Source organism: Crinia signifera, chromosome 1, assembly GCF_055691185.1.
Source record: "Crinia signifera chromosome 1, ASM5569118v1, whole genome shotgun sequence".
Taxonomy (NCBI): domain Eukaryota; kingdom Metazoa; phylum Chordata; class Amphibia; order Anura; family Myobatrachidae; genus Crinia; species Crinia signifera.
Window position 1 is genome coordinate 18,019,505 of NC_139217.1, and position 18,850 is coordinate 18,038,354.

Here is an 18,850-nt window from a genome sequence, read left to right on the forward strand (position 1 = left end):
ACTGTTTTTAGTGCACCGCATCCCCTCCCATCGCTCGCTGCGCTCGCAGTGCTCCGGGCACTGTACCTTGCTAAGCTCGGCAAACTATTTTATTCTCCCACCACTCCCTAGTTCATGGCAGGGCATGAAATACTGCCTGTCGGCACATGTTGGCTATAAAACAGTAAAAAAAACCATGTCAACCTTTTGACTGTTGACCTAACGCATGTGTTGACCTAGAACCATTTCGACCTAGTTCCATGTCAACCTAGACCTTTGTCAACCTTCATCTATTTTGACCTAGAACCCTGTCCACCTTGTTGACTGTCGACGCAACGGCTGTCGACCTAATGACTATCGACCTAATTGTGGTCAACAATATGACCGTATTCTGAGAGGAGATGGCAGCTGAGAGGGTCATTGCTCACCAATTCTCCCAGCTCAGCTCTCAGTGATCCCCAGGAGGCTCTTCCACCACCAGCTCCAACCCTGCTGTCCTCTTGTCTAGGGAGCCACTTGACCCCATGATCCTCCCCTAAGGCTAGCAGCCCAGGGATCCCACAATTCTCCCCTGCAGCCAGCAACCCAGGGACCCTTCCTCTTTCTCTCCTGCAGATAATCTACAAGGAACCTCTGATCAGGGATGGAATTCTTGGGGCACCCAGGTTGCCTAGTTGAAAATCCAACCTTGGTAATAAACGTATGTATGATAAGACTATGCATTGTTTTATTGTCATAATAAAAAGGGATTTTTTTATTTATCATAGTGTTCACCTGAGAGAATATCAGCATGTCAAAGCTTTTATTTTGGCCATTGATGAGATTAACAGCGACCCAGACATTCTTCCCAATATTACTCTGGGATATCACTTGTATGATTCTTGTGGAAATATAATTAAGGTTCTAAAGGATGTTCTAAAGATACTGTCTGGGCCCAAGCTGACAGCTCCAAATTATTCATGTCGGGAACATGGTAAGGTAGCCGGCTTTATTGGAGATCTCCACTCTTTCACCACACTTCCTATGGCACAATTGCTGAATCTGTATGGATATACTCAGGTACTGTACTTACTGTCTATTTTTGTTAAACATTAATGAAATAGAAGATACATTGTTATTTTATCCTAACAACGTGTGTTATTACTTTTTACACCTAACCTAATACTAGACAACAATAAAACACTAGACAACAATAACCAAGTAACACAAGCAGCTTTAGTTCAGTGCTTCATTGAGGAATGTCATAGTGTTTTTATCTGAGTTGGCTGCAGAGAAATGGCACATATGTATTATGCTTATGTGCACGGGTGGTTAAACAGAAGACAGGTTCAGTGCACTTGATGCTACAGTCTACTGCATATGTACATGTCTTTGGAAACTTGGCACCCCTGCACAGTGGCGTAACTACGAAAATTGTCGCCCCCCCCCTCAAGAAAATGTTCGCACTGCCACTTGCCGACGCTGCCTCTGTAACCGGGACACGCATATCTACTCTGCGGTCCTTGTGCTCCTCCTCGCTGGGCTCCTGAGTCCTGCTATAATACTGTAAATGGGTTCATATTCCCCTCCCTATGCAATGACACGCATATCTACTCTGCGGTCCCGACGCTCCTCCTCTCTTGGCTCCTGAGTGCTGCTAGTATAAAAATATTTTTTTATGCTAGCAGGACTCAGGAGCTGAGCGAGGAGGATCGTCGGGACTGCCGAGTAGATATACGTGTCATTGCATAGGGAGGGGAATACAAACCCAACTAAAAAAAGGCACTTAAGCCTTCCTTAACCCCTTCCCGACATTTGACGTATATATACGTCATGGCCGGGATGTACTTCCCGACACATGACGTATATATACGTCATGACTTTAAACTGTCACCGCGTCTTTAGACGTGGTGACAGTTTAAACATGTCTGCTGTCCCTGACAGCAGACATGTCCCAGCATGCCCAGGGGGGGCGGCGATGCCTCCCTCCCGTCGGCGATCGCTGCGATTGGCTGTTCAATGTGAACAGCCAATCGCAGCGTTTTCCTGTGTTACCGGCGAATCAGACGCTCGGTAACACAGGGATCAATCACCGCCGGGTGTGAGGGGGCGTGAGGGGGTCACCGGTGGTCACCGGTGATGACCACACCTCACCCCACCTGCCCCCAAGGCTGTGATTGGTCCGTCGGACCGACAGACCAATCACAGCCATGGCGCGTGATTTAAACTAACGGTGACTGCGCTGCAGACGCCATTCCGGTCTGGAATTGCGTGCAGAGCGGTCACCGTGCCAATCTGTCGTGATATACTGACCTGATCCTTGCCTGATACTTACCTGATCACCGCTGGTAGCGTGCTGCCAGCAGCTGGATGCTTCCTGGATCTTGTGACTTCCTGTGTGCTGCTGCGGCAGTGTCATAGAGTGAGAGATAGTGAGAGATAGTGAGAGATAGTGAGAGATAGTGAGAGATAGTGACAGAGAGTGATAGAGAGTGCTATATTTTGTGTCTGCTGCCCCCCCTTTATTGCTGATCAGTATATCTGTGCTGATCAGCAACTTTTTGGGGGTGCAGGGTTTTTTTTTTATATATATACCTGTCAGTTGCACAAAAGGTTGTGCTGTCTGTGCAACCGACTGCTGCCCCCCCTTTTGTGCTGATCAGTATAAATTAACTGATCAGCAACTTTTTGGGGGTGCAGGGTTTTTTTTTTATATATACCCTGTCAGGTTGCACCCACAGTTGTGTGCCTGCTGCCAGGGGCGGATCCAGGATAAAATGACAGGGGGGGCACCATGATAAAAAAGGGTTTGGGTGGGTAAGGGGAGGTGTTAGTGGTGCCCGTGTACATGCTAAGAGAGCGGCAGGAGAGTGTGGGAATGGAATTAAAAATAGGCCCTGGCATTTAAAGTATGCAGGCCCACCATGGCGACAAAAGTGAAGGATGTAGTTGTGCGCCCGCTCCGGAAAAGGGTGTGTGGCCACTCAAGAGGGGGCGTGTCAACACCATATACAACTTCTACACATTATGCAACAAAATACTAGACCCCATTATACTTGCCCCTTACACATGATGCCAAATGGAATGAGCCAAAATTGACATAATGCCACATGGATTGAGCCAAAATTCAAATAATGCCACATGGATTGTGTCAAAATTCACATAATACCACATGGATTGAGCCAAAATGTACATAATAACACACACGGATTGAGCCAAAATTCACATAATGCCAAATGGATTGTGTCAAAATTCACATAATGCCACACGGATTGAGCCAAATGCATAAAATGCCACATGGATTGAGCCAAAATTCACATAATGCCACACGGATTGAGCCAAAATTCACATAATGCCACACGGATTGGGAAAAAATTCACATAATGCCACACGGATTGAGCCAAAATTCCCATAATGCCACATGGATTGAGCCAAAATTCACATAATGCCACACGGATTGAGAAAAATTCACATAATGGCACATGGATTGAGCCAGAATTCACATAATGCCACACAGATTAAGCCAAAATTCACAATACACTTCATAAACAGGGACATTGTCCACCAAAGGCTCGCATTAAACATTTACACCATAATGTCCATTACATGTTAAATTACACGCCATTATGTCCATTATGTGTTGTGCCAAACACCATAATGCCTATTAAAAATTATGCTACATAAGTGCTGCTTCTCTACATGCTCATTGCCAAGGGTTCCATGCTCATTGCCAGAGGTTCCATGCTTGTTGCCATGTGGGATTACATGCTCATTGCCAAGGGGGAATTCATGCTTGTGGTAAATGGGGGACAGCAGAAGTGATAGCCACTGACAGTGGCAGAGCCTGGCTGTATTCAGAGCACTGCAGGTCCCGGGCTATTTGAAATAATACCCCTTTCACACCAGAAAATGCATTCCCAGGTTGGCCCCTTTTACACCAACCTAGTTCCTGCATTTTCTGGTGTGAGGGGGAGAGAAAACCACCCCTCCCCCCTTTAACCAGTTATCTCATTTAACTGGCTATATCTTCGGAACCAACTGTCTCATTTACATGAGACAAGTATTATATTGAAGAACTTTTGAGTGGGCTTTGAATGATTTTGGTCCAGTGAAACTGGAACGTTTGGTTCCAGAGTAATCTGCCCTCAAATAACATGAACAGCCATGAAATTACATTTCAAAAATAAAAAAATTGGTTTATATGCAATATCTCTGGAACCGATTTGGACCAGCCTGGTATCATATTGAAGGCCCAGCGATTTGGAATTTAATGAAATCAACCACAAGCTTCTGTGATGCCAGGGTGGGAACTGGAAGCCATCGGAAGCGGGTGGGGGTCGGAATTGACGGGTCCCATATTATCCTATGGGGAAAAAACGTTACAGGTTTGCCAGGCGATATCTCCGGTTCCCGGGGGGCTAGAGACACGGGGCTGGGCTCGTTGGAAAGCCCTGGTCCTCAGCTACAAAATAAATGACAGGGGGGCACGTGCCCGGGTGCCCCCCCCCTGAATCCGCCACTGCCTGCTGCCCCTCACTGCTAATCAGTGTTGCATCACTGCATCACTGATCTGCCGGTTTTTTTTTTTGGAGAGTGCAGTGGGGTTTTGTTTTTACACCCACGTTGCTTTTGTGGGTGTCCTGTGGCCGCTGAGCGCTGATCAGTGACGTACATCACTGAACAGCATTTTTGGCACAGGGTTGATATAATTTTTTTTCTGCATTTTTTTTAAATTGTTTTTTTTTTTGGAGAGTGCTGTGGTTTATTTTTTTTTAAATTGTTTTTACACCCACGTTGCTTTTGTGGGTGTCCTGTGGCCGCTGAGCGCTGATCAGTGACGTACATCACTGAACAGCATTTTTGGCACAGGGTTGATATAATTTTTTTTCTGCAGTTTTTTTAAATTGTTTTTTTTTTGGAGAGTGCTGTGGTTTATTTTTTTTAAATTGTTTTTACACCCACGTTGCTTTTGTGGGTGTCCTGTGGCCGCTGAGCGCTGATCAGTGACGTACATCACTGATCAGCATTTTCGGCACAGGGTTGATCTATTTTTTTTTGGATCAAATTCCTGTTGCCTTTGAGCGCTGTTCAGTGACGAACGTTACCGACCAACATCTGTGCTCAATTTTTGGCGCAGGACCTTTTTTTTTTTTTTTTTAACCCCTTCAAGGGTGTACCAAAAGCTGCCTTGAAGTTGCTGAGTGACGTACATCACAGATCAGCATTTTTGCCACAGGGTTGATCTAATTTTTTTTTTTTTTTTTTTTTTTATTGGGATCAAATTCCTGTATAAAGTATTTTTTTTTCTGCACTACATACACACTACACACTACATACCCCCCTTGTTGAAATAAAGTTTGTACCCCCCCTACACTATACACGTGTTGAAACATTACACTTACAGAAACACAAAAATAAAAATGGCATCCCAAATGTCATCCCAAATGTCATCCCAGTCATCCAGAAGAATGTATTCAGCAGGGGAGGCATATGCCATGCTTGCCTCTGACTCTGACACAGCCAGTGATGCAAGCGGGGAATTTGAAGGATTCGTCTTAACCTCATCTTCCTCCTCTAGTGATGAGGGACCCCCTCAAAGACGCCCCCGTAGAGCAGCTGAGACCCCCCCCCAAATGATTGATCCCGTATGGACCCCACCACCAGACAATTTTGAGCCCCAGGTTCCTGAGTTTTTGGCCATCCCAGGAATCCAATTTGATTCAACAGGTCTCAGAGAAATTGACTTTTTCAAATTATTTTTCTCTGATGATTTTATAAATTTAATGGTGGACCAAAGTAATTTATATGCCCAGCAGTTTATTGCTCAAAACCCCACGTCATCATTTGCTAGGTGGACCCCTGTAGATGCAGTAGAGATGATGACGTTTTGGGGTCTGGTGTTACATATGGGCATAGTAAAAAAGCCAGAAATTAGGCAATATTGGAGAACAGATGTTCTGTACAGCACCCCACTTTACCGTATGGCCATGACTCGGACTCGTTTTGAGACAATCCTTAAATTTTTGCATTACAACGATAATGCACAGTGCCCACCCAGAGATGATCCCACCTTTGACCGGCTATTCAGTCAGGCCGGTCATTGATCATTTCAGTGCCAAATTTGCAGAGATGTACATCCCTGAAAAATTTATTTGTATCGACGAGTCCCTTATACATTTTAAAGGAAGGGTTAAATTCCGCCAGTACCTTCCCAGTAAGAGGGCAAGGTATGGCATAAAAATGTATAAACTGTGTGAAAGCACCTCAGGGTACACCCACAGGTTTAGGGTATATGAAGGGAAGGATTCAAGAATTGAACCGCCAGAATGCCCCCCCTCCCACGTAGGTGTTAGTGGAAATATTGTCTGGGATTTAGTGCACCGCTTCCTGGATAAAGGTTATCACCTCTATGTGGATAACTTTTACACTAGCATCCCCCTGTTTAAGGCCCTTGGTTCAAGAGGTACAGCAGCTTGCGGTACTGTGCGCAAGAACCAAAGAGGCCTCCCAAAAACGCACATTGCCCAAGTACTGAGAAGGGGTGAAAGCAGGGCACAATCCACCGAAAATATGTTGTTGGTCAAATATAAGGACAAGAGGGATGTCGTTATACTGACAACAATTCATGGAGACAGTACCACCTCCGTCCCTGTACGAGGTACCAGTACCCACACCTCAAAACCTAATTGTATCCTAGATTACAATAAGTACATGGGCGGAGAGAATCTTTCAGATCAGGTACTGAAGCCGTACAGTGCCCTGCGGAAAACAAAAATCTGGTACAAGAAGCTGGCCGTGTATATCATCCAGATGGCACTGTATAACGCTTACGTGCTATTCCGTTCTACCACCCAGAGGGGGACATTTATGCACTTTCAAGAGGAAGTCATAAAGGGCCTAATATTTGGGAACCAGCAGGCAGAGGGCCCCAGTACGTCTAGTACTGGCCCCCGTATTGTACCAGGGCAGCATTTTCCTAACGAAATCCCCTCCACTGCAAAAAAGGGCAGGACACAAAAAAGGTGCAAAGTTTGCTATAAAAAGGGAATAAGAAAGGATACTATTTTCCACTGTGAAACTTGCCCCGACAAACCCGGCTTATGTATAAAGGAGTGTTTTAAAATATACCACACATCTATGGATTATTAGGTTCATCATTTCACCGTGCTTCGGGGGTCTTGCTAATGCCACATAGCACCCACCATTCATTCCACCAGAATCTGAGCTGCAAAATCCAAAAATCACTCCTTCCCTTCTGAGTCCTGCCATGCACCCAACTGGTATTTTTTGGTCACATATGAGGCATTGCCATACTCGGGAGAAATTGGGGCACAGATTTTGGGGTGCTTTTTCTCCTTCATACCTTATGAAAATGAAAAATTTTGAGCCAGAACTGCATTTTTGTGTAAAAAAATTAATTTTTCATTTGCACAGCCCAGTTGTATCAAAATTGGTGAAACCCCTGGGGGTTTGAAATGTACACTATACCCCTAGATGAATTCCCTGAGGGGTGTAGTTTGTAAAATGGGGTCACTTGTGGGGGGGTTCCACTGTATTGGTGCTTCGGGGGTCTTGCTAATGCGACATAGCACCCACCAACATTCCACCAGAATCTGTGCTGCAAAATCCAAATATCACTCCTTCCCTTCTGAGTCCTGCCATTTTTTGGTCACACATGAGGCATTGCCGTACTCGGGAGAAATTGGGGCACAGATTTTGGGGTGCTTTGTCTCCTTCATTCCTTGTGAAAATGAAAAATTTTGAGCCAGAACTGCATTTTTGTGTAAAAAATTTAATTTTTCATTTTCACTGCCCAGTTGTACCACAATTGGTGAAACCCCTGGGGGTTTGAAATGTACACTATACCCCTAGTTGAATTCCCTGAGGGGTGTAGTTTGCAAAATGGGGTCACTTGTGGGGGGGTTCCACTGTATTGGTGCTTCGGGGGTCTTGCTAATGCGACATAGCACCCACCAACATTCCACCAGAATCTGTGCTGCAAAATCCAAATATCACTCCTTCCCTTCTGAGTCCTGCCATGCACCCAAATGGTATTTTTTGGTTACATCTGAGGCATTGCCGTACTCGGGAGAAATTGGGGCATAGATTATGGGGTGCTTTGTCTCCTTCATTCCTTGTGAAAATGAAAAATTTTGAGCCAGAACTGCATTTTTGTGTAAAAAAATTAATTTTTCATTTTCACTGCCCAGTTGTACCACAATTGGTGAAACCCCTGGGGGTTTGAAATGTACACTATACCCCTAGTGGAATTCCCTGAGGGGTGTAGTTTGCAAAATGGGGTCACTTGTGGGGGGGTTCCACTGTATTGGTGCTTCGGGGGTCTTGCTAATGCGACATAGCACCCACCAACATTCCACCAGAATCTGTGCTGCAAAATCCAAATATCACTCCTTCCCTTCTGAGTCCTGCCATGCACCCAAATGGTATTTTTTGGTCACATGTGAGGCAATGCCGTACTCGGGAGAAATTGGGGCACAGATTTTGGGGTGCTTTGTCTCCTTCATTCCTTGTGAAAATGAAAAATTTTGAGCCAGAACTGCATTTTTGTGTAAAAAATGTAATTTTTCATTTTCACAACCCAGTTGTACCACAATTGGTGAAACCCCTGGGGGTTTGAAATGTATACTATACCCCTAGATGAATTCCCTGAGGGGTGTAGTTTTCAAAATGGGGTCACTTGTGGGGGGGTTCCTAACTTTTAGCATCTTATGGTGCCTAGAAACCTACATGGTGCCTAAAAAATAATGTCATAAAAAGGAGGCTCCAAAATCAAGTAGGTGCTCCTTCTATTATGAAGCCTGTGGTTTGGTCAACGTGCACACTAGGGCCACATATAGGATATTTATGAAAACAAAAGAATTGGGGGAATCAATTTTTAGTCACATTTCTCTAGTAAAATCTACTGTGTTCCTTAGAAAAATGTATTAAAATTGAAAATCTGCAAAAAAAATGAAATTTTGAAATTTCACCTACACTTTGTTTTAATTCCTGTGAAACACCTAAAGGGTTAACAAACTTCCAAAATGCTGTTTTGAATACTGTGAGGGGTGCAGTTTTTGAAATGGCATAATTTATGGGGGTGGCTCACATACAAGTCCCTCAAAGTCACATCAGAACTGAACTGGTCCCTAAAAAAATCAGTGTTTGAAATTTTCTTGAAAATTTGAGAATTTGCTATTCATATTTTAAGCCTCCTAGTGTCCAAAAAAAATAAAAGGAGGTTAAAATAATGATGGAAACATAAAGTATACATATGGTCTATGTTAGTTATTAACTATTTTGAGTGGTATGATTATTTATCTCACAAGCAGAAAATTTAACATTTTGAAAATTGCTAAATTTTCCATTTTTTTACGACATTTTGGTATTTTTCACAAAAAAACACAGACTGTATCGACCCAAATTTACCAATAACTTGAAGTACAATGTGTCACGAGAAAACAATCTCAAAATCACTGGGATAAGTAAAAGCAAAAAAAAGTTATCCCCACTTAAGTGATACATGTCAGATTTGAAAAAAAGGGCTCTGTCAGGAAGGCAAAAACAGGCTGCTGCGGGAAGGGGTTAAAAAGTAAAAAGAAAAATTATTCTCCAATGCTTAGCATCAGATTGCCGCACTGAGCACCTTTCTCCCAAACTTCGCATCTGCAGAGGACCAGACAACCACCATGTAATGCTTGGAGAAGATATGTGAAGATGCCCACCCCGCTGCTTTACATAGTTTTTTGATCGAGGCAGATCCCTTCTCTGCCCACGATGTTGCCATGGCTCTTGTTGAGTGAGCTTTTAGCCCCTTTGGGGGTTCTTGCCCTTTCAGCTCATATGCTTTCTGAATACAATTTTTAATCCACCTCACAATAGTATCCTTGGAGGCATTTTGTCCTGCTTTCCTTCCTTCAGCAAGCACAAACAAACTCTTTGTTTTACGCAAGTCTCTTGACTTCTGCACATCGATCTTTAGTGCTCTCACTAAGTCCAGTTTATTTAACTTCTCCTCTTTTGGTTTACTTGGTTTTGCACATAGGGTTGGTAGCACAATCTCCTGATTAATGTGGAAGTCTGAAACCATTTTTGTCAAGAAAGATGGATTGGTGCGTAGCACCACTTTGTCCTCAAAGAAGTTCATATAGGGCTCTTCAACCCATAGTGCCTGTATCTCCGACACCTTCCTCGCCGACGTAATTGCCACGAGAAATGCTACTTTCCACGTAAGCATTTTAACTGGAATGTCCTGCAAAGGATAGAATGGGGGTTCTGTTAGTGCACCAAGCACCAAGTTGAGGTCCCATGGTGCAAGGGGGTGTCAAAACTTAGGACTTATCATGGCTACTGCTTGAACAAATCTCTTTATGCATCTACTAGCTGACCCGCCCGGCGTTGCCGGGAAAACCTTGTTTTTTTTTTTTATTTCCAAAATTGGTGAAAAATGTCATCCTACAGTATTCTGTGCCAAAGAACTAAGATTGTAATTTGTTAAAGATTCCACCATAATGTTAGAATGTGTTTGCATTAATACTCAATGATGGCAATTAAATCAGGTGTGGTGTTGTTGTTTGAAACACAATGCTCCTGAGTCGATAGCTTGTGTGTGTTGATGAATTCCATATCCACTCCTGAGATTTAGCACCTACTGTATGACATACCCTCCAACATCTGAGGGTCAGAAATCGATACAAAATCAGAAAGGGACGTGGCCACAACTCCATTTCTATACTTTCAATGGTAGAGTTTCTAGGGTGTGTAATTACAGGCGCTGAGTGCGTGGAGACCAGGGTGGGCGTTACTTACTGCGCCATAATTAATAAAAAAATCACCGCTCCCTGCCACTGCCGCTCCCCTCACCGATCCTGCTTGCAGCAGTCTCTGAGTTCTGGAGATTTGTAAAGCATATGCAACGGGCGTCTCTACCAAACAGTGGGGCAGCCCCTGAGTGTGGGAGCAGGTCCGCGGGCCTGGCCACATGATGTCATGACGCGACGCACACTATCCGCACCACTGTAATGCACCACTGGGAATGGGTGCAATAGGCCAATTTATTCCCTACACCCACCGGGCCAATCCACCGATCCAGCCATCGCAATCATCAATGGGTGCATTGATAAGGTTTGGAGTGTAAGAAGTTGAAGAATAAGACTGAGATAAAGATTTGCCATGTTAAAGTGTACAATTTACTCAATAAATTGTGAAAATAAATATGTGTACATAGAAGTACAATCAAGAAATTAAAGTAGGATTAAAAAATAAGTTCTGATTAAAACTAATAATTGTTTGGATGGGGGTGGGTTACAAAACAAATCTATAGGTGGGAGTATGGATATTGTGGGCATAATTGGTGTTTGGTACACCTACAGGGGGTCCTCAATTGATGGGATTTTCACTACAGTGTCACCATAGGGGGATTACCAATTGGGGTCCAGGTAGTCTTTTAGGGACCCTTTACAATCACGTAAGTCTCTTCTCCTTGAGCCTATGTTCTCCCTTAATGATAGTCAATCACTGAGGGAGACCGTAGGCTCCAGGAGAAAAGACCAACGGGATTGTAAAGGGATCCCTAAAAGACCACCTGAACCCCATTTCTCATCATCTGGGGAGCCCTGTAGGTGTACCAAACACCAGTTATGCCACCAATATCCATACCCCCCTCCACCTATAGATTTGTTTCGCAAACCCACCTCATCCAAACAATTATCAGTTTGAATCAGAATTTACTTTTTAATCCTACTTTCATTTCTTGATTGTACTTCTATGTACACATATTTTTTTCACGATTTATTGAATAAATTGTAAACTTTAACGTGACAAATCTTCAACTCAGTCTTATTCTTCAACTTCTTATACTCACAACATTCAAACAAATACATGCAGCGCACATTGACCAAACATTATCTATGAACCAAAAGGGTCTGGGAAACCCTGAAGGCAGAGAAGTGCCTAATATGCAACTGTCTAACAGGGTGAGTGCAGTGTACCCACTTTGTATTGATCAACGGGTGCATTGGCCAGGACAACATTTATCAATGCAACCAGCCGTGGAGAGCAGTGACAGGCTGGAGGACTGGAGAGACGGATAATGGAGAAAAAGAAAAAACACTACATTAGGTATAGTTTTTCTTTGCCGGTACAGACTGTTAAATAAATGGCAAATTCCTTTTTATGTGTTCTTTGTTTGTGTGTGTTGTACTGTTTTTGTGTGTGTGTGTGTGTTGTAGTGTATGTGGTTGTGTTGTATGTATCTGTCCAATGCGATGTATGTATGTATGTATGTATCTGTCCAATTGTATGTATCTGTCCAATGTGTGAGGTGTGTATATATGTGTGTGTAGTGTGCTGTGCATATCCTGGCAATGTTTAAGTGTGTGTTCTGTGTGTTTGTTGTACTGTTTTTGGGTGTGTGTTGTAGTGTATATAGATTTGTGTTGTATTGCATGTGGTGTGTTATGTGTGTGTTTTGTTGCGTGTATCTGTCCAATGTGTAAGTTTGTGAGGTGCGCTACGTATATATGTGTGTTTTGTGTGCGTATGTGGTGTACTGTGTGTGTGTGTGTGCATGTACAATGTGTACGTGTGTGTGTTATGTGTGGTCTATGTATATCCTCAATTATTCCTAATTGTTTAAAGCCTTCGCCATAATATTAGAATGTGTCATTCATACTCAAGGCCTTATTCTGGTTGGTGTGGTCCGTTCCGAATTCTTTCGAAGCTGACCGAACGCCACGCTGTGCGGACACTGTAAGCACAAACGCCCACAGGTCATCCACATTCGGACGGACTCACTCTCTACAAAGAGGGTGTGTTTTCGGACTACATCCAAACCCTGCGTGTGTGGTGGGAACACAAAGATTCTGCACGGTCTTACAGCGTCAGAACACACGGGAAGCTGCTCGTACGCACCAATGCGGGTTATTTACGCAAAACTCACGACCGTTATCTGAACTCATACATCTGCCACATGACACACTTATGCAATTAGCCAACCTCATAAAAAATGGATAGTTTGTCATTGTCATCAATTAATTCCTAATTGATACTTAAACACATTACTACCACTTTACATTAACCCTTACATCATGTGAAGTGCTATTCATTCATTGTTACCCCTTTACCTATGTTTTATGTATGCATATTATATCATAATTGCACATCAAAGCAATATTCTTCAATGTGCTAATTATTCGTAACACATACTAAAGCAAACTTACCAACAGTTATAAACACAGTGTGTGTGTGTGTGTGTGTGTGTGTGTATTTTGTTTTTAGGATGTGTTATTTGCTCTACAATTATAGTACATTTGTGTCTTGCAAGGATGTGCACACTACAATAACATACATCTATATACAGTATTTACCTTTTGCAAGTGAAAAATATTTTAAACTATTTACACATATACTGTTAAATGTAAAAAAAAAAAAACACACAGACAACTTCTAACTGTCAGCAACAATTTATTATAACAACAATATAATATGAAAATGTAAAAAAAAAAAAATATAGGAGCAGGTCGGCCGCCAACAGCTACAGGTGCTCCCTCATTCGTTAGTGGGCCCCACGGACTCCCTCATCTACTTGGCTAGGGTAATCTGTGGGCATGTTAAAGGGGGTACAAAATTACTATTGCTAATCATGAATACATTTAACATAGTGATACATAAATCCAATAAATTCAAGGTTACATATATATATATATATATATATATATATATATATATATATATATATATATATATATATATATATATATATATATATATATATATAGAGGTTCTTTGGGTCTGGCACTCCTGTATAACTTTGAAGTTGCTGCAGCCGGTGCCCTCACAAGGGGATAGATAGAGGCTTTGTGGTGCGGCACTCGTAGCTTAATGATTATAAATAAATACTCCGTACAATGGGATAAGTGATCACTTATCCCGTTGTACGGAGTATTTATTTATAATCATTAAGCTACGAGTGCCGCACCACAAAGCCTCTATATATATATATATATATATATATATAGAGAGAGAGAGAGAGAGAGAGAGAGAGAGATATCTATATATATAGATATAGATATAGATATATATATAGATATATAGATATATATGACACACACATACACACATACATACATACATACATACATGCATACATACCACATGAAAAGCCTGTTTTTAAAGCTTCTACCCCTTACTCTGTAGGAGACCTCACAGCCATAGCGTTCCCTCTGGAATCCAAACCCACCCATGACTAAGCTGCTGCAGCTTTTGTCCTTGGACCTGAGAAGCATGTAATGAGCTCCACCAATCTCAACTCATCAAAAACCTCTCAGCCTATGTTCTCTGCTGCAACGTGGCATGGGACTTAGTCAACTCTCAATAATGCACAGTAAACTTGTGCATTAAAGGATGGCTTTGCTGCCGATGTTCTGCTCCATTAATCATTGTCATATTGCCAGTTAGGTGAAGCTGCAGCACTAACCCACTCCCATGGCCAAAAACATTTTTAAATTAAAAAAAAAAAAAATTGTTTGGCCAAAAATACATGCCAACCACAGGGGGACCCTAGCTAGAGGAGGGCCCAGGGGTACTGGCCACTTGTAACTCCATTATAATCCAGGCCTGTCCATACTCCATTTATGCCATATTTCTTCTTGTTTAGAAATAAAAATCAACTATAAACTCTAATCACCTGTATGAGGCTATAGATTGTACGCTTGCAGCAGGGACATGTAACCCTAAGGTGACTAAGTCATCCCTTTAATCCGGGATACAGATTAAGTACACAGGATCCGTGGCAGTTTAAATCGAGGTGAAAGCCATCCCCAGAACCTGTGTAATTAAGATGTGTTCTGGATGATAGTGATGATTTGCTCACCCTATCTAACCCCTAAGTGTGTCTGTTGTTACCCACTTAGTTTTCATACTTTTTACAATAGTAAAACACAAATAATTCAGCATTGCTACATAATAAACAGTAGCCAAAAAAGTCAATAATTATGCATTATGTATACCTACCACTTTCAGCCACCTCCACCTCCTGAGGGGACTCCTCCATCACAACCTCTCAGGCCTCCTCCTCCTGCGCCACCTCACAGGCCTCCTCCTCCTCCAGGCCCTGCTCCTCCTCCTCCTGGCCCTGCTCCGCCTCCTCCTCCTGGCCCTGCTCCCCTCCTCCTCCAGGCCCGGCCCCTCCTCCTCCAGGCCCTGCTCCACCTCCTCCTTCTCCCGGGCCTGCTCCGCCTCCTCCTGGCCCTGTTCTGCATCCTCCTCCTCCAGGCCCTGCTCTGCCTCCTCCTCCTCCTGGGCCTGCTCCGCCTCCGCCTCCTCCCGGGCCTGCCTTGCTCGTTCACGTGCTGTTTAAAAAATTAGACGGATGAGTGTCAATTAAGAGTCATTATTGTATGAATCACAAAAAAAAAAAAAAAATTACATATTATATCCACATGACTGCATGTCAAAGAGGAAGTAACACACACATATAGTGTATGCCATTTTGAACTCATTAACAGCCATTTAACCACATTTACCTAAATAAGTTACTTAAATCATTCACTGCTAAATATGTAATGTTTGCATAAAAACTCACATCTAGCAATCTGGCGCCTTAGACGCTGTAGAAGGTCGGGCTGGCATCGCCGCAGATCCGACCAGCGCCTCTCCAGCTGCGAAACGGACCTCCGCACCTGGGTCCGCATGAATATTCGGCGCCGGGCAGCAAGATACGCCCGGCGCTTATCCCTATTAGTTATAAAGGGCCCCGCACCCCCCAGCCTGCTCTCCATGACTGAGACCAGGGCCCTGAGCTCAGCAGAGGAAAAGGGGGCTGCTCGTTGATAGGTCGCCATCTTAGCAATGGCGCTTCACAAACAATCATGTACTGTAATTGGTTGGTAAGATTGTTATTTGGTATTAACTCTATTGATCATTTTTTACATGCAGAGTGTGTCTGCGCAACAACAATCGGTTAAAACATTGCATCGCCAAACAACGCTTGCTATAGCTTGGCATCGCTGAGCTGCCCTTCGCATTACTTACTGTATGCAACTAATATGCAACTAGTATGCAACTAATATTGCCACAAATAACCACATCACCAACACATACAAAACAGACAGGGTGAAAGAAGTTGGGAAACCAATATACTCACCAAACATGGCTGAAAGCATCAGGTGAAATAGTGTGCAACAATATCCAGTTTTACATATCTCTACAAGGTACTAAATTAGACAGCCTTATTGGTGTGACACCAATACACCACAAACATACAAAATAGTGCAATACCATTCCCCATTATAATGCCATGGTGCCATTTAAACACTTACCTTATACCGGCCCACACTAGAGATCTGGATTCAAATGTACCTAGCATCAAGCCAGTATTTAGAGGCCTATCACATGTGATTTGGATGCAATCAGTGATTACTATTGCATGAGTTGTGGACTGGATTTAAATATGGAATGGGTTAGTTACATTTGTTGTACATACAATACAAGACAAGTGCACAGTACTAATGAACATTCACATATAGCATTTATGTCTGGCAAAAGTTGTAGCTGTTCATTGGTGAAAAATTCTGCCATTGAGTACAACATCAGATTTGGAATGTACGCCTGGTTTTGTACACTATATTTCCCGCTGGTAGGCCCATCTTCTGCAGACCCATCTTCAGCCTCAGCAGAATCATTGGGAACACAGCAGGTGGCTTCACAAGAGAGTAGTCTGGCCAGCACTTCAAGTACAGCAACTGGTAGCCGTGGACGTGGACATGGGCGTGGCTGGAAGAGGCCAACAGAGGAAACTACCACCAAGAACAAGGCATTCCAAGCGGAGGAACTGCAAATTCTGGTACCCCGTGCACGGGATTTGATCGAGTTGCCACACCTTAAGTTGACACCCACAATGAGATGGAAGATTTGGGAGGACATAACTGCGGAGATTAATGCGGTTGCTCCACAAGTTCGTGAGGCAGAGCACGTGAAGAAAAGGCAAGTTCAATTGTGTAACATTAGACCAATACCAGTAATGTGTTTATTAGAAGGTAGATGGAATTGGTAAATGGCAGGTCACGTTGCTAGGAGCAACAGACATGATTGCCATGTCAATTATTCAATATATATCACACGGTGAGTGTGAATGTATGTTCAAGGTGAGTATTTTAAACTTTAAACTAATGTCAGTTAGGTTGAATGAAGCAGACTTAAAAATCTGTAGCAGATAACAATGCATGCTAAATCAACCATCAGGTGTGACATGTAATAATATTGACACTTTGGTTGCAGGTGGTATGACTTCAAATGCAACCTCAAGAAGAAACTGACCGCACTTTAGGAACACAGCCACACCACTGGGGCTGACCCCATGCCAGGCCGACTGAAGCTCACCCCCCTGGAGGAATTGGCTACAGATTGTATTGCAATAGAGGAGGTCCGGGGGTTGAGCAACATGGACAGTGAGTCCCCAGTGGATGTTTTTGCGGCTGAACTTGCAGGTAATTTGTTTGCATGACATAACTACTTTGTACTAAGTTTTAAGGAATGTGTTGTAATTGTACGTTTCTCTTTCAGCACCATCTCCAACGTGCGGTAGTGATCTTCTTGAGGAGGAGGCAGAGGAGACAGTGCCACCTGCCACCAGTGGCAGCCATGTGCAGCAGCAGCAGGTAATGGCCACACAGGAAGCGGACAGGTGGTTGCAGATGCTTACCACCAGCAGGGAGAGTTAGCATCAGAACGGCTGATTAGGACCGAGGAGGTCATGCAAGCTATTGTCGGCACCCAACAGGCAATAGCTGGGAGCCAGCAGGAAATAGCTGGCAGCCTGCAGGTGATGGCTGATCAAGCCGTGCGGCAAAATGACCTCCTCCTCCGCCATAATGAGCTTGTGGCAGAGCTAATTACCATCAATAGGGCCCTATTGTCAGCCGTTTCTGGTGCATTTTCAACACCAGCACTCCCTGCTGGTGGAAGGGGAACACCATCCCCCCCCTTCCACATCAGCTGATCCACCTGAGCCACCATCACAACATGGCTGTGGCCGTGGGCGAGGAGCTGCTGCACGTGGCAAGGCCCCTACCAGGCCCAAACGGTCACACAAGTGAAGTGGCCTCCGCATTAATCTCCACCCTTATGTCTTCCCAAATCTTTCATTTTGCTGTGTGTGTGTCAACTTCATGTGTGCAACCCAATCCCGTGCAAAGGGTACCCAAATTTGTGGTGCCTTCATTTGGAATGTTTTGTTTGGTTCCCCTGTTGCCCTCTTTCTGCTACCATTACTGGCTGCTGTTGTTGAAGTGTTGGTCCTATTCTTTTCTTGTGAAGCCACCTGATGTGTTCCTAATGATTCTGCTGTGGATATGTATGAAATGATAAAAATGTTGCACTTTTTTGTTTTCATTTCAAATTATTATTATGTGCCCTTTATTTTTTGGCATGTGCAAAATAACATGCTATGAAATTGTTATGTTTTCCTGAAAGATAATAAATCTTATTTTTACCCCCAAATGTGTGCTGTTATTGCTGAATGTAAAAGTGACATGTATATTTATTTTAGTGCTACCAATTTCTGCCCATTGCTTGCAGTGTAAATGTGTGTAAAATAGCAAGAATGCATCGTGCTTTCAGCATATATTTGTGTATTTAGTAATGGTCCATTTAGGCAGCAATGCTTCCAATTGAAGCTATGAAAAGAGTGTAATTAATCACTAATGAGTAGAGGAGTGGATTGTTTTGTGTTCAGCTGAGAGTGATTTAGGTGCGGGCGTAGTAATTGGGCGAACTGACTGCCTACCGCATATTTCATGCGTGTTGTTTCGTTCGCAGTCGGTATGCTGTCCGAATGCACGCCTACCAGAGTTTGTGCACTCCCTCGTGTACGCCCATATTTACGCCCAGTTTT

General features: G+C 43.4%; 1 protein-coding gene across 1 annotated transcript in view; it reads left to right on the top strand.

Annotated features, from left to right (window-relative positions):
* LOC146010048 (vomeronasal type-2 receptor 26-like) overlaps positions 1-18,850 on the top strand; it is an 85,435-nt gene that overhangs the window by 14,283 nt on the left and 52,302 nt on the right. Inside the window, exon 4 of the mRNA XM_083151269.1 lies at positions 747-1,038. Coding sequence (XP_083007395.1) covers positions 747-1,038 — 292 coding nt within the window. The remainder of the gene's footprint in view (positions 1-746; positions 1,039-18,850) is intronic.